The following is a 21378-nucleotide window of genomic DNA, read 5'->3' as shown; positions in this document are numbered from 1 at the left end:
CTGGAGAGGTGACTGCTGGGAATTGGACATTATACAGTAACACCAGGGGCTGTGTCTGGGTGATGATTGGAGAGGTGACTGCTGGGAATAGGACATTATACAGTAACACCGGGGGATGTGTCTGGATGATGACTGGAGAGGTGACTGCTGGAAATGGGGCATTATACAGTAACACCAGGGGATGTGTCTGGGTGATGACTGGAGAGGTGCCTACTGGGAATGGGACATTATACAGTAACACCGGGGGGCGTGTCTGGGTGATGACTGGAGAGGTGCTTACTGGGAATGGGACATTATACAGTAACACCGGGGGACGTGTCTGGGTGATGACTGGAGAGGTGACTGCTGGGAATGGGACATTATACAGTAACACCAGGGGATGTGTCTGGGTGATGACTGGAGAGGTGACTGCTGGAAATGGGGCATTATACAGTAACACCGGAAGACATGTCTGGGTGATGACTGAAGAGGTGACTGCTGGGAATGGGGCATTAAACAGTAACACCGGGGGACGTGTCTGGGTGATGACTGGAGAGGTGGCTGCTGGGAATGGGACATTATACAGTAACACCGGGCGCGTGTTTCTGGGTGATGACTGGAGAGGTGACTGCTGGGAATGGGACAATATACAGTAAAACCGGGAGACTTGTCTGGGTGATGACTGGAGAGGTGACTGCTGGGAATGGGACATTATACAGTAACACTAGGGGATGTGTCTGGGTGATGACTGGACAGGTGACTGCTGGGAATGGGGCATTATACAGTAACACCAGGGGATGTGTCTGGATGATGACTGGAGAGGTGACTACTGGGAATGGGGAATTATACAGTAACACCAGGGGATGTGTCTGGGTGATGACTGGCCAGGTGATTGCTGGGAATTGGGCATTATACAGTAACACCAGGAGACGTGTCTGGGTGATGACTGGAGAGGTGACTGCTGGAAATGGAACATTATACAGTAACACTAGGGGATTAGTCTGGGTGATGACTGGAGAGGTGACTGCTGGGAATGGTGCATTATACAGTAACACCAGGGGATGTGTCTGGGTGATGACTGGAGAGGTGACTTCTGGGATGGGGCTTTATACAGTAACACCAGGGGACGTGTCTTGGTGATGACTGGAGAGGTGACTGGTGGGAATGGGGCATTATACAGTAACACCAGGGGATGTGCCTGAATGGGGCATTATACAGTAACACCAGGGGGCATGTCTGGGTGATGACTGCTGGGAATGGGGCATTATACAGTAACACCGGGAATGTGTCTGGATGATGATTGGAGAGGTGACTGCTGGGAATGTGCATTATACAGTAACAATAGGGGACGTGTCTGGTTGATGACTGGAGAGATGACTGCTGGGAATGGGGCATTATACAGTAACACCAGGGGATGTGTCTGGGTTATGAATAAAGAGGTGACTGTTGGGAATGGGGCATTATACAGTAACACCAGGGGATGTGTCTGGGTGATGACTGGAGAGGTGACTGCTGGGAATGGGGCATTATACAGTAACACCAGGGAATGTGTCTGGGTGATGACTGGAGAGGTGACTGCTGGGAATGGGGCATTATACAGTAACACCAGGGGACGTGTCTGGGTGATGACTGTATCACTGTGTGTGTCAGATGCCTATAAGGTGTCAGGATGTCACTGTCTATGTCTCCGTGCAGGAGGCAGAGTATATAGAGAAACACACGGGTCTGTACAAGGATGTGATGATGGAGAATCACCGGCCCCTCACATCACTGGGTAAAAGTAGACTGTCATGTATTGTACAGGGGAGAGCAGGTATGGGGGCCCCCTATATACACATATCATCTCATAATCACATATATACACTGTACTCAGTCACTGTGTGTCTCCTACAGATGGGTCCAGTAACAGAGATACCCCAGAGAGATGTCCCCGTCCTCTGTATTCCCAGGATTGTACAGAGGAGAATCACAGGATCCCACAGGAGGATCAGGTAGGTGGGATTTAGGGTCTCACCAATATACTAAAGTGACTGTCACTATATGATCTGTAGAAAAGCTGTGTGTGTATTATGCACTGATATTTTACTGTTCCACCTCAGTTTAATCTGACTGTATGCAAATGTTATTATAGTGTTTGTTTGTTTTTTAGGTAGAACGTCTGTCTGATATTAAAACAGAAGATACAGGGGGAGAAGAAGAGACGTATGTGACTGATATAAAGGCAGAAGATATAGAGGGAGAAGAAGAGATGTATGTGACTGATATAAATGCTGAAGATATAGAGGAAGAAGAAGAGACGTATGTGACTGATATGAAGGCAGAAGATATAGAGGGAGAAGAAGAGACGTATGTGACTGATATAAAGACAGAAGATTTAGAAGGAGAAAAAGAGACGAATGTGACTGATATAAAGGCAAAAGATACAGCAGGAGAAGAAGAGACGTATGTGACTGATATAAAGGCAAAAGATACAGCAGGAGAAGAAGAGACGTATGTGACTGATATAAAGGCAAAAGATACAGCAGGAGAAGAAGAGACGTATGTGACTGATATAAAGGCAGAAGATATAGAAGGAGAAGAAGAGACGTATGTGACTGATATAAAGGCAGAAGATATAGAGGGAGAAGAAGTGACGCATGTGACTGATATAAAGGCAGAAGATACAGAGGGAGAAGAAGAGACGTATGTGACTGAAATAAAGGCAGAAGATATAGAGGGAGAAGAAGAGACGTATGTGACTGATATAAAGGCAGAAGATATAGAGGGAGAAGAAAAGACGTATGTGACTGATATGAAGGCAGAAGATACAGAGGGAGAAAAAGAGACATATGTGACTGATATAAAGGCAGAAGATATAGAGGGAGAAGAAGAGACGTATGTGACTGATATAAAGGCAGAAGATATAGAGGGAGAAGAAGAGATGTATGTGACTGATATAAAGACAGAAGATATAGAGGAAGAAGAAGAGACGTATGTGACTGATATAAAGGCAGAAGATATAGAGGGAGAAGAAGAGATGTATGTGACTGATATAAAGGCAGAAGATATAGAGGAAGAAGAAGAGACGTATGTGACTGATATAAAGGCAGAAGATATAGAGGGAGAAGAAGAGACGTATGTGACTGATATAAAGGCAGAAGATATAGAGGGAGAAGAAGAGACGTATGTGACTGATATAAAGGCAGAAGATATAGAGGAAGAAGAAGAGACGTATGTGACTGATATAAAGGCAGAAGATATAGAGGGAGAAGAAGAGACGTATGTGAGGGGTGATCAGCAGTGTAAGGAGGAGGAGATCCCTACAGATATCAGCACAGGTGAGTAATAAACACTTATTACAGAAGTAACCTATTCTCCTTGCTCAGTCACTACAGCAATCTCTTATCCTACACCCTCCTCCGCCATCAGCCCTGTTCTCAGTTGGGTGTTTCTAACACAAGGCTATCCATGACAAATATCACATGTAGAGAGATATTACACACAACACTATAATGTTATTAAACGTAACAAGCAGAAGTTTATTATTAGTGATTATATATACATTTGTATATATGTATGTATATAATATAATTAGTAATGTTTTTTGTGGAGTTCCTAATTTATATGCATTTTGTTAGATGATGCAGGTATGAAATATTTCCTGCTATACAGTAGACCTGAGCTCACCAAATACAATTCGTATAAGATTCAGAAATAACATAAAATTTGAATCTAGAACTTCAAGTAAAACAGAGTAAAAGCTTATCACAAGTACATATCTGTATAATCATAAGACAAGCATTTTGCACTTGTTGTCACCCTTGCATGGGTGGGCTTGTTCTTATCCACTCCAATTCACTCTAAATCCAACGCGTTTTATCAATAGTGACTTCTTCAGGGGTGTTTTCTGTTAAAGGTTTTATCCTTAAATATCAGTTGTGTAGACCTGAAATAATTGTGTAACCTTCAGATGGTAATTGTGAACTTGTTCATAATGAACACATTCCTAATTACTTGTGAATAATAGTTCCTGTTCTGTGCAGTTCTGAGGTTATGACTTTAGGAAATGTAATGGCCACATCCAATATTGCTCAATCTAAGTAGTCTCCCAGTAGCCTTACTACATACATAAGTGTGTCTTGCACTCACTATTTTAACTAACAATAATAAACAGTGGAGTATTAGTTCATGTATTGCTCAGTGCATTTAAGCCTACAGCCCCCGTCAAGGGAACCTCCTATACTGCAGGTCCTACGCTATTGCTCAAAATAATTACAGGTTGAGTATCCCACATCCAAAATTCAAAATCCCACATTTTTGGTTCCCCATCTGAGATAATTACATATATATTATTTATGTGTATATATAGATATATCAAATAATATACATATATATATGTGTCATTATCTCAGTAGGGGAACCAAAAATGTGTGATTTTCAATTTTGGATAAGGGATTCTCAACATGTACCATAAAAACAGCTATCACATTAGTGTTAAACTTTAGGTTTGCTCTCAGCGGTGGAAAGGTGGCTGAAAGGCTTGGATTGTTTTTCAGAGCACCAGTCTGACGTGCCACCACATCTCACGTGGCCCTCCAATTCACCAGATCTGGGACTGTGGGACTGTTTGGCTGGGTCCGGCATTGTACTGTTGGTGCAGTTCCTGATACGTTTGGAATGATTGGTGGTTGCTAGGCGCGCCAAATGCCCATGGTCCCGATTTGTCATAATCTACTTTCGCCCACTGTTCCGCCGCTGAGATTCTTGGTGTCCAGGCTTCTTCCACTGTAGATGGATACTGCTCACTGTCTACAAGAGATCACCAACAAACAAATGCCGGTGTCGGACAAAACCAATGGCTCCCTTTTGCCAGTTGCATCATGTACACGACCCATGGTTCCATCTGAAAAAGAAACAATATCTCAACAAATTTGCATTGTATCAATACCTCAGGCATTCACAATGATCATCCAGTAGTTTTAGTGTCACCATCTACATGCATGTGCACGTCCCGTGGCTTTGTACTTTATATATATATATATATATATAATATAGGCAAATAAGCGACACTCACCAGGCTTCTTATAGATTAATAAAACGGTCCTTTATTGAATCCTACGTTTCGGGAATAACCCCGTCGTCAGGGACAGCATAGACATAAATACAATGTGATATGACAAACATATATACCCTCCCCCAACTGCAATCAAACAGTCTTACCTGTGACACCTGGAGGACGCCAGCCTTCAGCATCGCGGGCCATCCCGCCGCCCATGTTTCCACCTGCTGCTCGACGGGACCCGTGACATCATCTGGCGGCGCACACAGTGCACGCTGCTCGGTTGCTAAACAACACAACAACAATCAATGTTGTAATTACATTTAAAACAAATATATCACAGCAATAGTCCTTAAACGTTTATATTGTGTATAACCTTAATATTAACATCTATTCAAACACACTTTAATGCTCACCATCTAGCTAATTCTCACTGTAAACGGATCAATTAATGAGTACTGTTATAACCATATGAATTAAAGAAAGCATTGTAACCCGAGGCTTTCATTTAACCCTCGAGGTGCTATCGTATCTAGGGCACTGATCCACCTACACTCTGTTTGCAATAATATTTTAGCCCGATTACCCCCCCGAATTCTCAAGGGGACATGGTCAATAATGATTGATCTCATGCTGGCTATACTATGTCTTGCCTCAGAACAATGTCTGGCAACAGGCTGATCGCTACTGCCAGACTCCAATGCATGCCTAATTGCTGTCCTGTGCTGCGCCATGCGCTCTTTAAATTGGCGCTGTGTTTTGCCGATATAAGCCAACCCGCAAGGGCAGGTTAGCATATATACGACAAAAGTGGTACTGCATGTTACTGGATATTTTATCTCAAACCGCTTTCCTGTATGGGGATGACAAAATGTATTACCCACTGATAGGGCTCTGCAGGTGACACATCCCAGACATCTGTAGCAGCCGTTCTTTCTGCTTAGAAAGTGTGATGTGATGCGGCGCGGTGGTGGTGCAGAATCTGGAGGATTACAGATTGGAATGCAATAGACTATTATCGGATGTTACTACTTACGAATTACTACCTAGGGACCCCAGTGGGGTGTTTAAGAAGGAATTAGATACCATGCTATTACAGGCAGTCAGAGATTACATTATTGATGATCAATTACGGTTAGCATTAACGGTTGACTTTCCTGTTGTGCCCTTATTCTATGTGGTCCCAAAAATACACAAAGACCTTAAAAAAAACCCGGGGCGCCCCATCGTATCGGGGAGTGGCTCATTATATCAACCTATCTCTGTGTTTTTGGACTTGATTCTTAATCCTTGCATTAAACTAATACCTTCATATTTACAGGATACCACTGCATTGTTGAACAAACTGGATGAAGTAGTGGTTACCCCCAACTCGGTGGCACTTTGTAGTGCAGACGTGACTAGCCTCTACACCTGCATACCTCACGATGCGGGTGTGGAGGCGGTCAGGGCACTCATAGTGGATAATCCCCACTATGTGGGACCACCAGTTGATTTCTTTTTGAAGTTGTTGTTTATGGTGTTGACCCGCAATTTTTTCTTACATGACGGTAGATTTTATCTACAGAAGGCGGGTTGCGCGATGGGGTCCTCAGTGGCCCATCGTACGCGAACGCATTCATGTACGCTGTAGAACAACAACTCCTCTACAGACAGGGAATATTATTGTCTAATATCCAGCTATATGTAAGATATATAGATGATTTGCTTATTATTTGGTCAGGTACCACAGCGGATCTTCGTAAAATATTAGATGAACATAACCTGTCTGACAGTGTGGTTAAACTGTCATATGATATGAGTATGGAGTCGGTACATTATTTGGATGTCAAGATCACAGTAGATGAATATAATCTGAGCACTTCGTTATTTGTTAAGAGTACTGACAGAAATACGATCCTAAGAAATGACAGTTTTCATCCTTTGCCTCTTCGTAATAGTCTGCCCTACTCACAGATGTTGAAGGCCAGACGAATTACATCAGATCCTACCATGATTGATTCAGCTTTGAATTTGATGGTAGATAAATTCCTGGAAAGAGGATATGACAAACAGTTGCTAGAAAGCACTAAAAACAGAGTATTAAAAATCCCACAAGCTGATACACTTAAATATCAGCCGCAGGTAAAGCCTAATAGTGGTCCAGAAGTAGTGCCATGGGTGAGTCTATATACGGACAAGAGTCCTTTTCTCACTAAAAAGGCCAAAAAATGGTGGCCCATGGTAAACACAGATGGGGATTTACCATTATTACGACAAGCCAGATTATTGCCCAGTTACACCAGAGGCAGGAATTTGAAAGACCGATTAGTTAAATTAGACATCACGGGAATGGATAAAAAACACACATCACACTTTCTAAGCAGAAAGAACGGCTGCTACAGATGTCTGGGATGTGTCACCTGCAGAGCCCTATCAGTGGGTAATACATTTTGTCATCCCCATACAGGAAAGCGGTTTGAGATAAAATATCCAGTAACATGCAGTACCACTTTTGTCATATATATGCTAACCTGCCCTTGCGGGTTGGCTTATATCGGCAAAACACAGCGCCAATTTAAAGAGCGCATGGCGCAGCACAGGACAGCAATTAGGCATGCATTGGAGTCTGGCAGTAGCGATCAGCCTGTTGCCAGACATTGTTCTGAGGCAAGACATAGTATAGCCAGCATGAGATCAATCATTATTGACCATGTCCCCTTGAGAATTCGGGGGAGTAATCGGGCTAAAATATTATTGCAAACAGAGTGTAGGTGGATCAGTGCCCTAGATACGATAGCACCTCGAGGGTTAAATGAAAGCATCGGGTCCGAGGTGCGTCCTTTCTTGCCAGAGGAGGGGCAGAGGAAAGAAGCTGCACAATACAGCTAGTTCCCAGGAACAGAAGTCCTCCCCAGCCTCTACAAAATCCACCGCATGTCGCTGGGGCTCCACAGGCGGAGCTAGGCCCGGTGGGGGCACTTCTTCGAAATTTCAGCCACAAGTGGGTTCACTCCCTGTTGGATCCCTGGGCAATAGATATTGTGTCTCAGGGATACAAGCTGGACTTCGAGGAGATGCCTCCTCACCGACGGCCCTGCCAGCTTCCCCCCACGAGAGGGAAATAGTGTTAACTGCAATTCAACAAGGAGGGGGTTATTATTCGACCATGTTGTAGTCCCGAAACCGGACAGTTCAGTCAGACCCATATTGAATTTAAAATCCCTGAACATATACTTGAAAAGGTTCAAGTTCAGGATGGAATCGCTGAGAGCGGTCGTCGCAAGCCTGGAAGTGGGGGATTTTATGGTGTCTCTGGACATAAAGGATGCATACCTTCATGTCCCCATTTATCCACCTCATCAGGCGTACCTCACATTTGGGGTACAGGATTATCATTACCAATTTCAGACGTTGCCGTTTGGTCTCTCCACGGCACCGAGATTATTTACCAAGGTAATGGCGGAAATTATGGTACTGCTGCAGGAAGCAAGGGGTTGCAATTATCCCGTACTTGGACAATCTCCTCATAAAAGCTTGATCAAGAGAGCAGTTGCTGATCAGCGTAGCACTTTCTCTGGAAGTGTAACGGCAACACGGCTGGAGTCTAAATATTCCAAAGTCGCAGTTGGTTCCTACAGCTTGTCTGCCTTTTCTAGGCATGATTCTAGACACAGACCAGAAAAGGGTTTATCTCCCGATAGAGAGAGCTCAGGAGCTCATGACACTGGTCAGGAACCTATTAAAACCAAAACAGGTGTCAGTGCATCCCTGCACTCGAGTCCTGGGAAGGATGGTGGCATCATACAAGGCCATTCCCTTCGGCAGGTTCCATGCGAGGACCTTTCAATGGGACTTACTGGACAAGTGGTCCGGATCACATCTTCAGATGCATCGGTTAATCACCCTATTCCCCAGGGCCAGGGTGTCTCTCCTGTGGTGGCTGCAGAATGCTCACCTTCTCGAGGGCCTTAGATTTAACATTCAGGACTGGGTCCTGGTGACCACGGATGCAAGCCTCCGAGGGTGGGGAGCAGTCACACAGGGAAGAAATTTCCAAGGTCTGTGGTCAAGTCAGGAGACATCAACATCCTGGAACTAAGAGCCGTATACAACGCCCTGCTTCGCGACCAACCGGTTCTGATTCAGTCAGACACCATCACCGCAGTGGCTCATGTAAACCGACAAGGCGGCACAAGGAGCAGGGTAGCGATGTCGGAAGCCACCAGAATTCTTTGCTGGGTGGAAAATCACGTAAGCGCACTGTCAGCAGTGTTCATCCCGGGAGTGGACAACTGGGAAGCAGACTTCCTCAGCAGACACGACCTCCATCCAGGAGAGTGGGGACTTCATCAGGAAGTCTTCACACAGATGAGGGCATCATGCCTCAACAAAAAACTACAGAGGTATTGCGCCAGGTCAAGAGACCCTCAGGCGATAGCTGTAGATGCCCTGGTGACACCGTGGGTGTTCCAGTCGGTCTGTATTTCCTCCTCTTCCTCTCATACCCAAGGTGCTGAGAATAATAACAAAAAGAGGAGTGAGAACGATATTCATTGTTCCAGGTTAGTCACGAAGGGCCGTGGCCTCTTCCTCTAAGACAGGACTTGTTGCAACAGGGGCCCTGTCTGTTCCAAGACTTACCGCGGCTGCGTTTGACGGCATGGCGGTTGAACGCCGGAACCTAGCAGAGAAAGGCATTCCGGATGAGGTCATTCCTACGCTGATAAAGGCTAGGAAGGACGTGACAGCTCAACATTATCACCGTATATAGCGAAAATATGTTGCTTGGTGTGAGGCCAGGAATGCCCCTACAGAGGAATTCCAGCTTGGCCGTTTCCTTTACTTCCTACGGTCAGGAGTGAATTTGGACCTAAACTTGGGGTCCATTAAGGTCCAGATTTCGGCCCTATCCATTTTCTTTCAAAAGGAGTTGACTTCTCTACCTGAAGTTCAGACGTTTGTAAAGGGAGTGCTGCATATTCAGCCCCCTTTTGTGCCTCCAGTGGCACCTTGGGATCTTAACGTGGTGTTGAGTTTCCTGAAATCCCACTGGTTTGAACCACTTAAAACGGTGGAGTTGAAATATCTCACGTGGAAGGTGGTCATGCTATTAGCCTTGGCTTCGGCTAGGCGTGTGTCAGAGTTGGCGGCTTTGTCACATAAAAGCCCCTCTCTGGTTTTCCATGCGGATAGAGCAGAATCGCGGACCCGTCCACAATTTCTGCCGAAAGTGGTTTCATCCTTTCATATAAACCAACCTACTGTGGTGCCTGTGGCTACTACGGACTTGGAGGATTCCGAGTTGCTTGATGTAGTCAGGGCTTTGAAGGTTTATGTAACCAGAACGGCTAGGGTCAGAAAAACAGAGTCTTTGTTTATCATGTATGCTTCCAACAAGCTTGGTGCTCCTGCTTCAAAGCAAGCTATTGCTCGCTGGATCTGTAACACGATTCAGCAGGCTCATTCTGCGGCTGGATTGCCGCTGCCAAAATCAGTTAAGGCCCATTCCACTAGGAAGGTGGGCTCTTCTTGGGCGGCTGTCCGAGGGGTCTCGGCATTACATCTTTGCCGAGCGGCTACTTGGTCAGGTTCAAACACTTTTGCAAAGTTCTACAAGTTTGATACCCTGGCTGAGGAGGACCTCCTGTTTGCTCAATCGGTGCTGCAGAGTCATTCGCACTCTCCCGCCCGTTTAGGAGCTTTGGTATAATCCCCATGGTCCTTACGGAGTCCCCAGCATCCACTAGGACGTTAGAGAAAATAAGATTTTACTTACCGGTAAATCTTTTTCTCGTAGTCCGTAGTGGATGCTGGGCGCCCGTCCCAAGTGCGGACTTCTTCTGCAATGCTTGTATATAGTTATTGCTTAAATAAGGGTTATGTTATGGTTGCATCAGGATTGACCAGTTGCTCTTTTGTTGTTCATACTGTTTACTGGGTATGTTTATCTCAAGTTATATGGTGTGATTGGTGTGGCTGGTATGAATCCTGCCCTGGATTGCCAAAATCCTTTCCTTGTACTGTCAGCTCTTCCGGGCACAGTTTCTCTAACTGAGGTCTGGAGGAGGGACATAGAGGGAGGAGCCAGAGCACACCAGAATCTAAATTCTTTCTTAAAGTGCCCATGTCTCCTGTGGAGCCGTCTATTCCCCATGGTCCTTACGGAGTCCCCAGCATCCACTACGAACTACGAGAAATAGATTTACCGGTAAGTAAAATCTTATTTTTACAGCTGTCCTATGGACTCTTTTGGACCCTTTCTTGCCCCTCTGTGTGTTTTGACACCCCAGTGTGTAGGTTGCAGAGCCGGGGAGCCATTCATTTTGCTTTTGCAGGTTGTGGCCTACACCCGGATCCAAAGCCGCGGACTAAAGTTGTGCAGTGATCCCACAGCGAACCGGACCTCAGCGAGGTAGCGCTGCTACTCACCAAGGGCTGTGCGCCCTGTCCATTCTTGTGCCTAGCCGTGCTGTTGGAGTCATGTGGAGAGGCTGACTGGGGATCAGCGGTGACCACAGCGGGAGACACGGAGCGGAGCTGCTCTCCGGGCATCTGATGGGGCGCATACTACGGGGATTGGTGGTCTCAGCAGGGAGGCGTCAGGTTATTCAGCTCACCCACCCGCAGCCTGCCTTCTCCTACTGTCCGGCCGTTGGAGCCCTGAGTCGTGGCAGCGGGGAATACACAGAGCGCTTGCCAGTCATCACTCCAGCAGTGTCCCGGCATCTCCCCCTCTCCTCCTAACCCATGGTGCTATGGGGGAATCTGGTGGAGCTGTGAATTATAGAGGACATATACGTGGGGTTCCTATGCAGCCAGATACGCTACCCTGTGCCACTGCATCCTAGTACCCTCTCCTCTCCTGCCTTATTACTGACCTGGTTCACCCACCATAGCTGGACAGTTTCTTTAGATTTGGGCTTCCCTGCCAGAAGTGACCATCTTGAAAACTGGCAATATAGCCACATGCCCTCCTGAAACCAGCCGCTTCTCTGGGAGCTACAGACACTACCAGCCCATGATCAGTGCCCTTCACTACAGTCTCTGTGATTTCTGGTAGGGACTTCGGCCCTACCAGTAAGTGGTTGCCTGAACTGCTTTTATTATTATTATTGCCTGGCCTCCACTCCTGCTCTGTCGACTCCCTCTGGTGGCAGACTGTGCTGACTACATCCTCCACACTATTTGACTGCTGCTGGGTTTTTTTTCCCTCCTGCTCCCCTCAATCCCCGTAAGATCCAGTTAGAGCTCTTGGGGCATCAGTATAGCTATGACGTAACAGTCCATGTATCCAGGACAGTAGCAGGCTCCAGTTGCTGGCTCCTATAAATTACTTTACCGCTCAAGGATGTCATCTTCTTGCTATTACCCATAAACAACTGACCTCACAATGTTTCTGTAACCGATGGCCACTGGGGGTCTATGCTCACTGATGTCTCCCTATTTCCACACTTCAATACTTCTGCTATGTCGCTACTGGCCTCCTGACCTTGGCCCTCATTCCGAGTCGTTCGCTCGTTCTTTTTCATCTCATCGCAGTGAAAATCTGCTTAGTACGCATGCGCAATGTTCGCATTGCGACTGCGCCAAGTATTTTGCTATGAAGAAAGGATTTTTACTCACGGCTTTTTCTTCGCTCCGGCGATCGTAGTGTGATTGACAGGAAATGGGTATTACTGGGCGGAAACACGGCGTTTTATGGGCGTGTAGTTGAAAACGCTACCGTTTCCGGAAAAAACGCAGGAGTGGCCGGAGAAACGGGGGAGTGTCTGGGCGAACGCTGGGTGTGTTTATGACGTCAAACCAGGAACGACAAGCACTGAACTGATCGCACAGGCAGAGTAAGTGTGGAGCTACTCTAAAACTGCTAAGTAGTTTGTGATCGCAATATTGCGAATACTTCGGTCGCAATTTTAAGAAGCTAAGATACACTCCCAGTAGGCGGCGGCTTAGCGTGTGTAACTCTGCTAAATTCGCCTTGCGACCGATCAACTCGGAATGAGGGCCCTTGTTCTCTAATCTCCGTAATGTTATGCTGAAGAATGGGCAGAACTGGAATATCAACTCATAAGAAAGCTAAACCTCGTCCTCAACAGGAAACCTCTCAAACTGACTTGAGACCTTTTCTTCTTCCTAATCAACTAACATGGAGCCCCAGTCCTGATCATTCAGAATCTTCTCCCATCCCGTCTTTTCCTTCAAATCCTTCCATGATGGCTTAAACCCATTGTTTAAACCTATGGCAAGCCAGGTGGGCTCTATTCTTCTCTCGGTTTTCCTTTAAAGTCTTTAACGCTCAGGAACCTTAAATCGAAGAGCAGATGCACTTTCTCGTTCTTTTCAAATGGATGATTCACTCAACTCCTCTGAGAAACAATTTATTCTAAATCCAGCTTCATTTGCTACAACTCGTACTGTTCCTCTACTTCCTCCGGGGAGAACTTTTGTAGCACCAAAATTTTGCAGGAAATTGCTTATGTGGGTTCATTCTTCATCTTTCATGGGTCATGCCGGTGGTCTTAAGACTCTCAAGTTCATTCAGCGATTCTACTGGTGGCCTCATCTTAAAACGGATGTCTTTGAATTTGTAGCAGCTTGTTCCAAGTGTGTTCAACATAAAAGTCCATGAACATTTCCCTCGGGTCTTCTTCATCCACTTCCAACACCTCAAAAGCCTTGGACTCGCATCTCTATGGATTTCATAACCGATTTGCCAGTCTCCAGAGGCCACAACACCATTTGGGTCATTGTGGAATGATATTAGAAGATGGCTCACTTCATACCCCTCACCGGTCTTCCCTTTGCTCCTCAACTATCCAAATTGTTTTCCTCATAGATTTTTAATTTGCATGGCCTTCCACAGGAAATAGTTTCTGATCAGGGTCCTCAATTTGTCGCCAAGTTCTGGAAAGCTCTCAGCTCTGTCCTAGGAATCAAGTTGAACTTCTCTTCAGCCTACCATACCCAGACTGACGGACAGACTAAAAGAGTCGACCGAGATCTGGAAACTTTCTTACGGATGTTCATGTTCCCTGCTCAGGAAGACTTGATGGATTACCTCCCATTTGCTGAGTTTCCATACAATAACCTATATCATTCTTCTACCAATTCCACTCCTTTCTTCATTAATTATAGTTTTCATTGAGTTCCTTACTTCTAATCTCTCCCACCTCTTGAGGTTCCTGCTGCTCTTCGTCAGTTCACTAAGATTTGGAGACAAATTCATAAGGCGCTACTTATGACTTCCCAGAAATAAAAGACCTACTCTGATCGGAAACATAGGGCTGTTCCTAGTCTCAAAGTGGGAGATTGTGTTTGGATATCCACCAGAAACCTCAGACTCAAAGTTCCTACCAAAAAGTTTTCTCCAAGATTCATCAGCCCGTATCCTATTAAAAGAGTGTTGAATCCTGTTTCTTACAAGGTGAAACTGCCTCACTATTTGAAAATTTCCAATACCTTTCACATTTCTCTGCTAAAGCCTCCTGTACTAAATCATTTTCGGGCAGCTTTCCCTTAACCTCCCAAGGTTCAAGCTGCTCAAAATGAGGAATTTGAGGTTCATAACATTCTTGACTTCCACAAGAGGTATGGTCATCTCCAGTATCTCATAGATTGGAGAGGATATGGTCCGGGGGAAAGATCTTGGGTGGCTGCAGAGGATGTTCATGCTCCAAGACTGAGTTGTGCCTTTCATGCCAAGAATCCCACTAAGCAGCGTGGGTGTTTAAAGACTACCCTAAAAAGGGGGGTACTGTCAGCATCCAGAGTTTAACCACTGGTTCTGGTCCCTGTGGCCTTCCTCTTAGGTGGCTGGTGTCGCTGCGATGGATAGGAGCTACAGCAGCGAAGTCCTCCGGTGCGGCGTCTGGGAGGCTGAGGCCAGAGGTAGATGCTGGTTCCACATGTGCCCTCTGTGCAGGGAGCCACCATGTTGGAGACCAATCCAAGTCAATAGGTATCCCAGTTCACATCCAGCCACTCCGGTACAGGCTTCCCTTATAAAAAAGGGGTTAATGATTAGCTATGTTGTCAGTACTTCAAGTTACTTGCTGCTGTAAGGTACTCTGTGCTTCCAGGTTAACCCTTGGTATCCTGGTTCTGTTGTGTCCGCCTGGTGGTCAGTTCTGTTATTGCAGTCCTTTGCTCCAAGTCCACCTGCTCTTGTGGTTTAACCACTGGCCCTCTATCTGGTAGAGGGTCTCCATTTGCTGATGGTGCTCACAGCGATCCTCTCTTCAGCATCGTTTACAAATCACAAGTCATCTCTTCAGTCAGTGTTCTTCAGCATCGTTTACAAATCACTAACCTTTCGTCTTTCAGAATTCACTCAGACTTCTCTCCTAGTCGTTGTGTATGATTGAGGTCTCATTAAAACTGAATTCCTCTTTCTTCGGTGTATCATTCATGGTCATTGTCCTCATTCCCTACCCCTCTACATCCTTGGGCCTAAGTCTTCAATCCATGAGTAAGAACTACATTCAGCCACCTCGTTTCCTTCCTTTGCCTATAGCTGCTCCCTCAGTCAATTATCAGTCGTCAGATCCCCAACTCAAGCCAAGCGTGACATGGAAGAAGGGGAATTCCTGGTTTCTCTGGATATTAAAGATGCGTATCTTTACATCCCAATATGGCCGCCTCTTCAGGCTTACCTCAAGTTTGCACTTAAGGACAGTCAATACCAGGTCCAGGCCTTGAATTTCGGTCTCTTAACAGCACTGAGGGTGTTATCAGGGGTGATAGCAGAGATGTTGCTACAACTCCGCAAGCAGGAAGTGAACATTGTTCCATACTTGGACGATCTCATAATGGCTATATTCAGAGCACAGTTGATGGAAAAGATCAGCCTTCCAGCACGACTACTCACAGATCATGGGTGGAGTCTCAATCTGCAGAAATCCCACCTAGGACCTACGCAGAGGCTTCAGTTCCTGGTAATGATACTGGACACGGTGTCTCAGAAGGTGTTCCTTCCTATGGACAAGGCAAAGATAATTCAGACGATGGTACGTTCCATTTTGAAGCTGAACAAAATTTCGGTACATCTTTGCATACGCTTACTGGGAAAGATGATGGCCTCCTACGACACAATTCGGTACGGAAGATTCCATGCATGACCATTCCAGCTGGATCTGCTGGACAAATGGTCTGGGTCATATCTGCACATTTGCCAGATGATATGCCTTTCACCAAACGCCAGGATTTCCCTCTTATGGTGGTTGCTGATCTCCCTCCTGGAGGGTCGACACTTCAGAATCCAGGATTGGATTCTGTTGACAACGGATGCAAGCCTCCATGGTTGGGGTGCAGTGACCCTAGGGGCTCGGTTCCAGTGAAGGTGGTCTGATCAAGAGGCTTCCCTTCCGATAAATGTTTTGGAACTCAGGGCGATTTACAATGCCCTTCTGCTGACCTCTTTATGTTCTTCAGTATCAGGCCATACGGTTATGGTCGGAAAAAGCACCAACTGTGGCGTACATAAACCAACAAGGAGGTCCAAACAGCAGAGCTGCAATGAGGGAGGTGTCATAGATACTCCTCTGTGGGGAGCGAAATCCCAAGGCCATTTCCACCATATTAATTTCGGGAGTAGACAATTGGGGAGCAGACATCCTCAGAAGACACGATCTGCACGTGGGGGAATGGGGTCTCTACCTGCAAGTGTTTCAGCAGATATTTCATCGGTGGGGCTACCTGCAAATCAACTTGTTGGTTTCTCAGCTCACCAAGAAGCTTCTGCGTTACTTTTCTGGGACGAGGAATCCACAGGCCGCAGCAGTGGACGCCCTGTCGACACAGACGATTTACCGGTTGGTGTACTTGTTCCCTCCAGTTCCTCTAATTCCAAGAGTTTTCAAAGGACTTGAGGGGACAGGGTTCAGGCAATTCTGATTGCCCCAGACTGGCCACGCAGGGCCTGGTATGTAGACATTCTAGCCTTATTACTCGTAGGCCCCTGGCCTCTGCCAATTCAGGATAATCGTCTTACACAAGGGCTGTTCGTCTATCCAGACTTACCACGGCTACGTTTGATGTAATGGAAGTATATTGGGATGAATTGTGCCAGGACAGACATTCCGGGCAAGGTTATCTCGACTATGCTCCAAGTTGGCCAGATAGTCGCATAGAAACATTACCATCGCATATGAAAGAAATGTGTCTCTTGGTGTGAGGGTCAACAGTATTCTGCTATGGATTTTTATCTGGGACATTTCTTGCACTTCCTGCAGGCTGTTGTGGATGTGGGCCTACGTTTAGGCTCCATAAAAGTTCAAATCTCAGCCATGTCTTTTTCTTCCAGGGAACAATTGGTTGTTCTCCCAGTGGTCCAGATGTTCTTGACAGGTGTCCTTCATATTCGACCACCCTTTGTGCCTCCCACAGTGCCGTGATTTCTCAATTTGGTTCTGGCCTTTCTCCAATCTGTTTGATTGAACATTTCAACAAGGTGGACATGGAGTATTTGACATGGCAGGCTATCATGTTGTTGGCCTTGGCCTCAGTGAGGCGTGTTTTGAAATTAGGGGCCTTATCCTGTAAGAGTCCTTCTGTGGTGTTTCATGAGGATAGAGCAGTGCTTAAAACTCACTAGACATTCTTGCCTAAGGTGGTGTCAGCATTTCATATCAATTGGCCTATGGTGGTTCTGGTTGTCACTGGCACGTCTGTTACACCAATGTACTTGGACTTGGCTTTGGAGATTTATGTCAAGAGGCCAGCTCGTTTCAGAAAATCAGACTCGCTTTTTGTTCTCTATGATGCTTCAAAGATTGCTTGTCCTGCTTCGAAGCAGTCTATTGCATGTACAATCCAACAGGCTCAATCTTCAGCGGCTTTGCTGCTGCCGAGGTCTGTTCAGGCCCACTCCACACGGTAGGTGAGTTCTTCCTAGGTGGCTGCCCGGGGTGTCTCAGCTTTGCAGTTATGCTGGGCAGCTACTTGGTTGGGTTCGAACACGCTGTAAACTTTTAAAGGTTCAACACCTTGGCTACTGAGGACCTTCAGTTTGGTCAATCAGTTTTGATGGGGTCTCAGCAGTCTCCCACCCGGTTTGGAGTTTTGGAACTTCCCCATGGAACTAAGACCAACCCAGTATCTTGTTGTGATCATAAAGTACAAATGGTGCGTCTGACTTCCTGTGATGAGTAGTTCTCTTCACATAGATTTTCAAAGCCCACACGACATCCAAGGACTTTGTGGTAATTGAGGTGTCAGTAACCACTGGCACCACAATAGGTTGGTTGATATGAAAAGCCAACACAACCTTAGGGAATAATTGCTGACGCATTCTGAGCTCAGCTCTATCCTCATGGAAAATCAAGTAGGGGCTCTTGTGCGACAATGCCCCCTATTCTGACACACGTCTGGCAGAAGCCAAGGCCAACAACGTGACTGCCTTCCAAGTAATAAACTTTACGTCCACCTCCTGTAAAGGTTCTAACCAATCCAACTGCAGGAACTGCAGCACCACATTAAGATCCCAAGGTGCCATAGGAGGCACAAAGGGTGGTTGGATGTGCAGAACTCCTTCCAAGAAAGTCTGAACCTCAGGGATAGCAGCCAATTGTTTCTGGAAGAAAATAGACAAGGCCAAAATCTGGACCTTGATGGAGCCCAAGTGCAGGCCAACATCCACACCTGCTTGCAGAGAAAGGAGAAAATGTCCCAGTTGAAACTCCACCGTAGGAAACTTTTTGTATTCACACCAAGACACATACTTTTTCCAAATCTAATGGTAATGCTTAGACATTACCCCCTTCCTAGCTTGGATCAGAGTAGGAATAACCTTATTTGGAATGCCCTTCCGAGCTAAGATCTTGCGTTCAACCTCCATGCCCTCAAACATAGCCGTGGTACATCTTGATAGGAAAACAGCCCCTGCAGTAGAAGGTCCTCGCAAAGAGAAAGAGGCCTCGGATCCTCCAGCAGTAATACCAGAAGATCCGCGTACCAAGCCCGCCTTGGCCAGTCCAGAGCAATGAGGATCGCCGGAACTATTGATCTTTTTATTAGTTTGAGAATCCTTGGGATGAGTGGAAGTGGAGGGAACACATACACTGACTGTAACACCCACGAAGTCACCAGGGCATCCACCGCCACTGCCTGTGGGTCTCGTGAGCTGGAACAGTACCTCCGAAGCTTCTTGTTGAGTCGATAGGCCATCATGTCTATCTGAGGTACACCCCATTGGCGTGTTACGTCTGTGAATACCTCTGGGTGGAGGCCCCATTCTCCTGGATGGAGATCATGTCTGCTGAGGAAGTCCGCTTCCCAGTTGTCCACTCCCGGAATGAAGATCGCTGACTGTGCCAGCGCGTGTCTTTCTGCCCAGAGGAGGATTCTTGTTACCTCTGACATTGCAGCCCTGCTCTTCATTCCACCCTGCCTGTTTATGTAGAACATTGCTGTGATGTTGTCTGACTAAACCTGAATGGCTCGATCTTGCAGAAGATGAGCCGCTTGTAGTAGGCCATTGTATATGGCCCTTAGTTCCAGAATGTTTATTGGAAGGACCGATTCCTAGCTTGACCACTTTCCCTGGAAGTTTTCCTCCTGGGTGACTACTCCCCAACCTTTGAGGCTTGCATCCGTGGTTAGAAGAATACAATTCTGAATCCCGAACCTGCGGCCCTTGAGCAGGTGAGAAGTTTGCAGCCACCAGAGTAGTGAAATTCTGGCTTTCGGCGACAGGAATATCCGCTGGTGCATGTGAAGATGCGATTCCGACCACTTGTCCAGGAGATCCAGCTGGAAGAACCGTGCATGGAATCTTCCGTATTGTAGAGCCTCGTAGGAGGATACCATCTTCCCCAGAAGGTGAATGCACTGATGAACCGATACCCAGGGAGGTTTCAAGACGTCCCAGACCATTGATTGGATCACCAACGCTTCCTCCAACAGTAGAAACACCGTCTGCACTTCCGTGTCGAATATCATCCCCAGGAAGGGCAGTTTCCTTGTCGGTTCCAAATGTGACTTTGGAAGATTCAGGATCCACCCATGATCCCAGATTAGTTGAGTTGAGAGCGCAATACTCTGCAACAGCTTCTCTGTGTAAGATGCCTCTATCAGCAGATCATCCAGTTATGGAATTATGTTCACTCCCTCTTTGCGTAGGAGCATCATGTCCGCCATGACCTTGGTGACCACCCTTGGTGCTGTGGAGAGGCCAAATGGAGATGTCTGGAACTGATAGTCACAGTCCTGTAGTGCAAACCGTAGATAGGCGTGGTGAGGTGGCCAGCTCAGAATGTGAAGGTACGCATCCTTGATATTCAGGGATACTAAGAATTCCCCCTCTTCCAGACATGAGAATCACCACTCTCAGAGACTCCATCTTGAATTGGAAAACCCTCAAGTAGTGGTTCAACGACTTCAGGTTCAATATGGGCCTTACTGAACCGTCCGGTTTTGGTACCACAAACAGGTTTGCATAATAACCCTTGGTTTTCGGGTAAGGTGGAACTGGACCAATGACAATTGTTTGTACCAATTTTTGAATGGCTTCCTGTAGGATAGCACTTTCTGTCAGCGAAGCCGGTAAGCCTGATTTGCAGAATCTGTGAGGTGGGAGTTCCTGAAACTCCAGTCTGTACCCCAGGGTAACAATATCCGTCACCCAGGGGGTCTAGGCATGATGACGCCAAGACGTGACTGAAATCTTTTAGTCTCGCTCTCATCTGCCTGATCTCCAGGCTGAGAGGTCCACCATCATTCTGAGTATTTGGAGGAAGCAGAACCTGGTTTCTGTTCCTGGGAACCTGTTGGTGAGGTCTTTTGGATCTTCCTCGACCTCCTCTAAAGATGGTGGGAGGGGGTTTGGATTTGCGGTCCAAAAGGACTGCAGTGTAGGTGTAGGATAAGATTTCCTAGCTGGGGCTGCTGCAGAGGGAAGAAATGTCGACTTACCCACAGTCGCCATGGAAATCCACGCATCCAATGCATCCCCAAATAGTGCCTGACCTGTAAATGGCAGGTTCTCCACACTTTTCTTGGATTCTGCATCCGCAGTCCATTGGCATAACCAGAGTCCTCTGCATACCGAGACAGCCATTGAAGTAGCAGGCAAATGTCCTTCATGGCCTTAACCATGAAACCTGCAGAATCCTGTCTGTGACATAAAAACAAGTCAATGTCACTCCTATCCATAGTATCGAAGTCCTCTGGTAATGTGCCTGACCACTTTACTATGGCTTTAGAAGCCCACACACAAGCAATAGTGGGCCTTAAAGCCATGGCTGTAGCAGTGTATAGTGATCTCAATCTTGCGGTCAGCCAGCTCCTTTAAGGCGATTGAATCAGGGACAGGTAAAACCACCTTTTTAGACAGCCTAGATACAGAAGCAGGGAAGGTAAGCGAGGATTTCTTATTTACTGTA

General features: G+C 46.5%; 1 protein-coding gene across 1 annotated transcript in view; it reads left to right on the top strand.

Annotated features, from left to right (window-relative positions):
• Positions 1-21378, top strand: part of LOC134984358 (zinc finger protein 615-like) — a 42053-nt gene that overhangs the window by 16017 nt on the left and 4658 nt on the right. The window contains exons 2-4 of the mRNA XM_063949955.1: positions 1675-1753; positions 1873-1974; positions 2133-3296. Of these exons, the coding sequence (XP_063806025.1) occupies positions 1675-1753; positions 1873-1974; positions 2133-3296 (1345 nt within the window). The remainder of the gene's footprint in view (positions 1-1674; positions 1754-1872; positions 1975-2132; positions 3297-21378) is intronic.

This window comes from Pseudophryne corroboree (assembly GCF_028390025.1).
Source record: "Pseudophryne corroboree isolate aPseCor3 chromosome 3 unlocalized genomic scaffold, aPseCor3.hap2 SUPER_3_unloc_5, whole genome shotgun sequence".
Classification (NCBI taxonomy): Eukaryota; Metazoa; Chordata; class Amphibia; order Anura; family Myobatrachidae; genus Pseudophryne; species Pseudophryne corroboree.
The sequence above is the reverse complement of the archived record's forward strand: the minus strand, read 5'-3'. Positions and strand labels throughout refer to the sequence as shown.